The sequence below is a fragment of the Atta cephalotes genome (genome assembly GCF_000143395.1).
Source record: "Atta cephalotes unplaced genomic scaffold scaffold00012, whole genome shotgun sequence".
Classification (NCBI taxonomy): Eukaryota; Metazoa; Arthropoda; class Insecta; order Hymenoptera; family Formicidae; genus Atta; species Atta cephalotes.
The window spans coordinates 4,201,353-4,206,034 of NW_012130076.1; the positions used below are offsets into that span (position 1 = coordinate 4,201,353).

The 4,682-nt window shown below is 32.0% G+C and overlaps 2 protein-coding genes across 2 annotated transcripts; both read right to left on the reverse strand.

Moving 5' to 3' along the window:
• Window positions 1-249: 249 nt before the first annotated feature.
• LOC105617208 (charged multivesicular body protein 2a) lies at window positions 250-1,522 on the reverse strand. Its single transcript, XM_012198774.1, has 4 exons — window positions 1,355-1,522; window positions 1,102-1,277; window positions 806-940; window positions 250-457 (listed from the first exon to the last, which is right to left on the reverse strand). The coding sequence occupies exons 1-4, from the start codon at window positions 1,520-1,522 to the stop codon at window positions 250-252; spliced, it is 687 nt and encodes a 228-aa protein (XP_012054164.1).
• Window positions 1,523-3,264: 1,742 nt separating this feature from the next.
• On the reverse strand, window positions 3,265-4,335 carry LOC105617209 (tubulin-specific chaperone C). The gene has a single exon (XM_012198775.1). The coding sequence runs from the start codon at window positions 4,333-4,335 to the stop codon at window positions 3,307-3,309; it is 1,029 nt and encodes a 342-aa protein (XP_012054165.1). The 3' UTR covers window positions 3,265-3,306.
• Between the last annotated feature and the right edge of the window lie 347 nt (window positions 4,336-4,682).

Here is a 4,682-nt window from a genome sequence, read left to right on the forward strand (position 1 = left end):
TTATGAACTTAGGCATTTACAAAGAATATTCTGTATAGAAGCAGTTATAAAATTCAACATGCGTAGAAAATACGAAGACTAATCATTCAAAAAATTGTATGCAAACAATTCTTTTTAAAAATTCATATACATTTAAGTGCATATATATTTAAAAGCAGAAACCGCTTCGAAATTGTTCTCATTGCTATAAAGCCTATTCTTTTTACACTTTTTATACATTATCTAATTAATAATATTAAAAATCTTGATTTATTCGCGTCGCAGATTTTCTAGTCTAGCTTGTAGATCCGCGTCAGCGTCTGCAAGATTGCCTGCTCCTTCTTCGTTACCTGCTGCAGTGGCAACCGGTTGCTTAGAACCGGCTATACTTAACGATCCAGATGCTTGCGGTAATCCAGAGAGTTGATCCGTCAATTGTAGACCCAGTTCATCCAACACTTGTGCAACTACAGCATCACTGGGAAAATAAAACGTCAATGCATATACATATATTTATAAAAAAATATATATTTAAATATATATTTTACAATATAATTTTATTTATAATTTGAACTTCACACATTTACTAAAAATCCAATAATTTAAATGAAGAAATAAAGACCTTATTCCAATTTAATAACGTAAACTTATTAGGCTGATATTGACAATTCGTTCTTATATTTAAGATTTAAGTAAAGTCTTAAGGTATCAGAAACCACAATCAGGAATCGTTGTTAGCATCTTAAAACATTACTTAAGCTAGTCTTCAAAGAAAAATGGATAGAGAATACCTATGCTATGGAATTTATATAAAAAAACTTAATACCTTTCTTCTTCATCTCCTTCATCTTCCATTGCATCATCTATTGCATCGTTCATGATTTCTTCCTTCATATCCATTATCTCTGATTGTTTTTCAAATTCTTGTAATATTTTCTGTATTTGAGGTAAATTTAATTGTCTATAAAAAAAATAAGAAATAAGAAATAGATTAGCCATTATTAAAAAAAATAATATATATATATATATATATATATGTACTAAATAAATGATTGTAATTAATAATTATACTTTTAGTTCAAACACAAGTTCAATTAACACATTGATACATGGTGCACTTACTTGTTCATATTTTGCATCGCTTTGGTCACTCCTTTCATAGCTTGTGTCATCGTGTTCTGGGAACGTAGGGTTTGTATTTTTAATGACACTGCTTGAATATTTGCTTTCATCAACATAAACTTCTTCACATAACGCCTTGTTCTGACCAGATCTTTAGCCATAATTTTCACAGCGTCCTATAATCAATTTAAAAAAGATAAGTATAATATTATATAAATAGCAATTAAACAAAAGAATCTACATTGTAGATTACCATTTGTCCATCTTTTGCAAGTTTCTTTATATCCGCTATAATTTTCTTTTCTTGTTGTTCCATTCTCACTCTTTCTCTATCCAAATCCCGCATAGCTTTGTTCAATGCCCTTTGATTCTTCCTGAGCATTTCCTCAGGAGTGATACGCTTACCGAATAACCACTCCATGGTGCTGACAAGCGATAATATATCAAATATAAATAGAATACAAATTTATATTAAACAAATTTTATATAATACACGTTATACAATACAGATATATAAGTACAATACATATTTCAAAAGACACACCTTGTTAAAATCGCAATTAATACTTGTTACAGTTGTAAATATTTTCTTAGATGATCACACTATGCTATTGCCATATCAATTCACATGCAAATTGTCCGCATGAGCACTCTCAAGACCTTTCCAGTACCTAACAATTAAAATATACACTTTATGAACTACAAATTTTACAGGCTAAACCGAAGAGAATACATGAGAATGTATTCTCTGCGTTGAATTTTGTACACGTTTCGTAGTCGTAGTTCTCTTAATGTGAAACAAACGTTTCTTGGGGATATATTTCTAGTATATCTATTGCCTGTTATTTAGGCGATGACGAGCAATGACGCACCGACACAAACATCAAAACCATGAAAACTGTGACTTTACCAGATATCCTGTTGATACGTATCAAGAAATTTTCGCGTACCTCAGGCAGTACCAAGAATGACATCACGAGCGGAATCGGCGCTCTTTTGACAGTTCATACTTCGACTTCACGTATAACCAATAAACCACGAGCTAAGAAGTAACTGGATGTACTGGATTGGATCTACTTTGCTTGAGATTATTCTTCGCACAGCGCAGGGTCTATACTCTGTAACTATTTTAGACTGCGTTCCGTTTCACACATGATGCGCATGCTGCTTTATTTATCCTTGTTATTCATCGTATATTAAACAAAGATAAATGATGCATCATGCGCACCATGCATGAATCGGAACGCAGCTCTATAAGTCTACTGACAATTGTCGGTATCGTTGCGCAGCTTTTCCACCATATAAAATATCTGCGCAATGCACCGACAACTGTAGATAGGTGTGTAAAGACAGTTACGGAATCGCGCCCCAAAGCGAAGAAATTAGAAAACGAAACACGCCATATTATGTATGACTGTCAATCCGAGATTTAATATCATGACAAATGCGAAGTATTTAAAAATTCAAATTATGTAATATTAAAATAAAATTGCGTAATTGCGAATTTTATATAAATATAATGATTATAAATACGTTAATTGAATTTAAATTATATTCACGGAACAATGTTAGAAAGAGATGAAAAATATAAGAGAATACACACATACAAATCAACTTTGATATATTTATCTACAAATTCAAACTAATACGAAATAAATACGATTACTAATGCCAATCTGATTGTACATCTGATTGAGGTTATATTAATGTCTACAATTCTTTTAAAAAAGGAGGGACAACAAACGATTTCAATGATTTCTTATATTGAAAAACGCAAAACACAAATATAAAACACAGATATAATATGTACATATTTGTATATAATATATAAAAGGATTATCCCATTTTAAAAAGCAAATCTAGATAACTTTAAAGTTTTATAAAAGAATTTTTATTTTCTTAAATAAAACCGTGATTTCTCTTATATATAATTCTTCTCTAATCATCTTTCTAAAGTTATTTAGATATGACTTGTAAAACAGGATACCTTGTATATTAGACAAACAGTAAATTTATTAGATATTGTAAATGTATAAAATTTGCATATATAACTTGCATCTTGTGAAAAAGCATGATATATATGTAGATAATTTATATACGTAAATAAATTGATATTCGGAGAAAAAAGAATCAGGTTCCATAAAATGTTCGCTACAACTGTTAGTTTTAATTGCTCTTTTCCTCTTTATTTTACAAGTATTTATTTTAATCCCACGTTTTCACCCGAAGCTCTGGTTCGAGAATCGACCAATTCGGTGAATGTTTTTCACTAGATAGCCAATTGAAGTCATCAATGCAGTTCCAATTGTTAATCTTTGGATCAAGGCCGGCTAAATTAAAGTGACTCGTCTGATCTTCGTAAGACCAGTTGTAAGGTGCTACATGTATCTTCGTACAATCCTCTATGATCGCCCTACTTGTGACATGTAAATAAATGGTACAGTCCGTCGATGAATGTAATCGCAGCTGCTGACATGCAAAAGCAAATACACAATCACTGCAGTCGTGCACGTAAACAGAGGATGTCACCGGTCCAACTAATATAGTGCATTGCTTCAGGTTCACCATATGCAGGGTGCTCGGCGTACCATATATCCTTACAGTACAGCGAACCAGATCAGAAAGTAGAATGTCATTCTTATTTACATTCTCGGCGTCCAACACTATACGTTCATTTACCTTGCCCAGAAGCATACAAGCACTATCTCCGTACTTGCTCGACAATTTATTGTTCTGCTTAGTCGAGCCATTCACAATGCTCTCAGATATCTTGAGATCTTTCAAGCCATCTGTGATGTCGAGCCCCTTATCGGAAGGCTTTTTCACGATTCTACGATTCTTAAAGCCAAACTTCTTTTTAGGCAAAAGCTTCATCTCCAACTCGGAAGCTTGATTCTCTAACGATTGCAAATTTTCTTGTGCGCGTCTTATGTCGTAAACCTTTAGAAACATTTTAGATTGTGATAAATAGTTCTTAAGCAATTGAATCTCCTTGTTTGACTTCTCGAAGATTCCCGGCAATGCTGAGGATGGCGTGCTGGATGCATCGTCTAGCATATCCTTGATCTTTTTGCAAGAGGAGTAAAATGTATCTTTAAAGTAGCTGCTTTGCTCGGATTCCACGGCGAGCGATTGACGTTCTTCTCTTCGCCTTTCGATAACATTTTTTCGCTCTCGATCCCTCTTTGTGATACGATCTGGCAAACTTTCCTCTATAAATTCTGTGGGGTCCATTTTAGTTAATGCTATTTCTCAGTATGGATTACACTGTTTTGAATTCCAAATGTCTTCAACGTGTTTGACTTTTCTTGGTTCATCAATCTCTCACTTTTTTCCTTATATTGTGGAACAAAAAAGTTATGTTTTTCTGATGAATACGGAGGAAAATGCTGAAACAATTTAAACACAAAAAAGATTTATCATTTTTTTTAGATTCCTAAGTAAAAACTTGTAACTTTTGTATAAAACTTTGTAAAATTACTTTTTAATAAATAAATTACTTATAATGTTCAGTAAATATTATATATATATATATATATATATATATATATATATATATAATAACTTACTTAATTAAATAA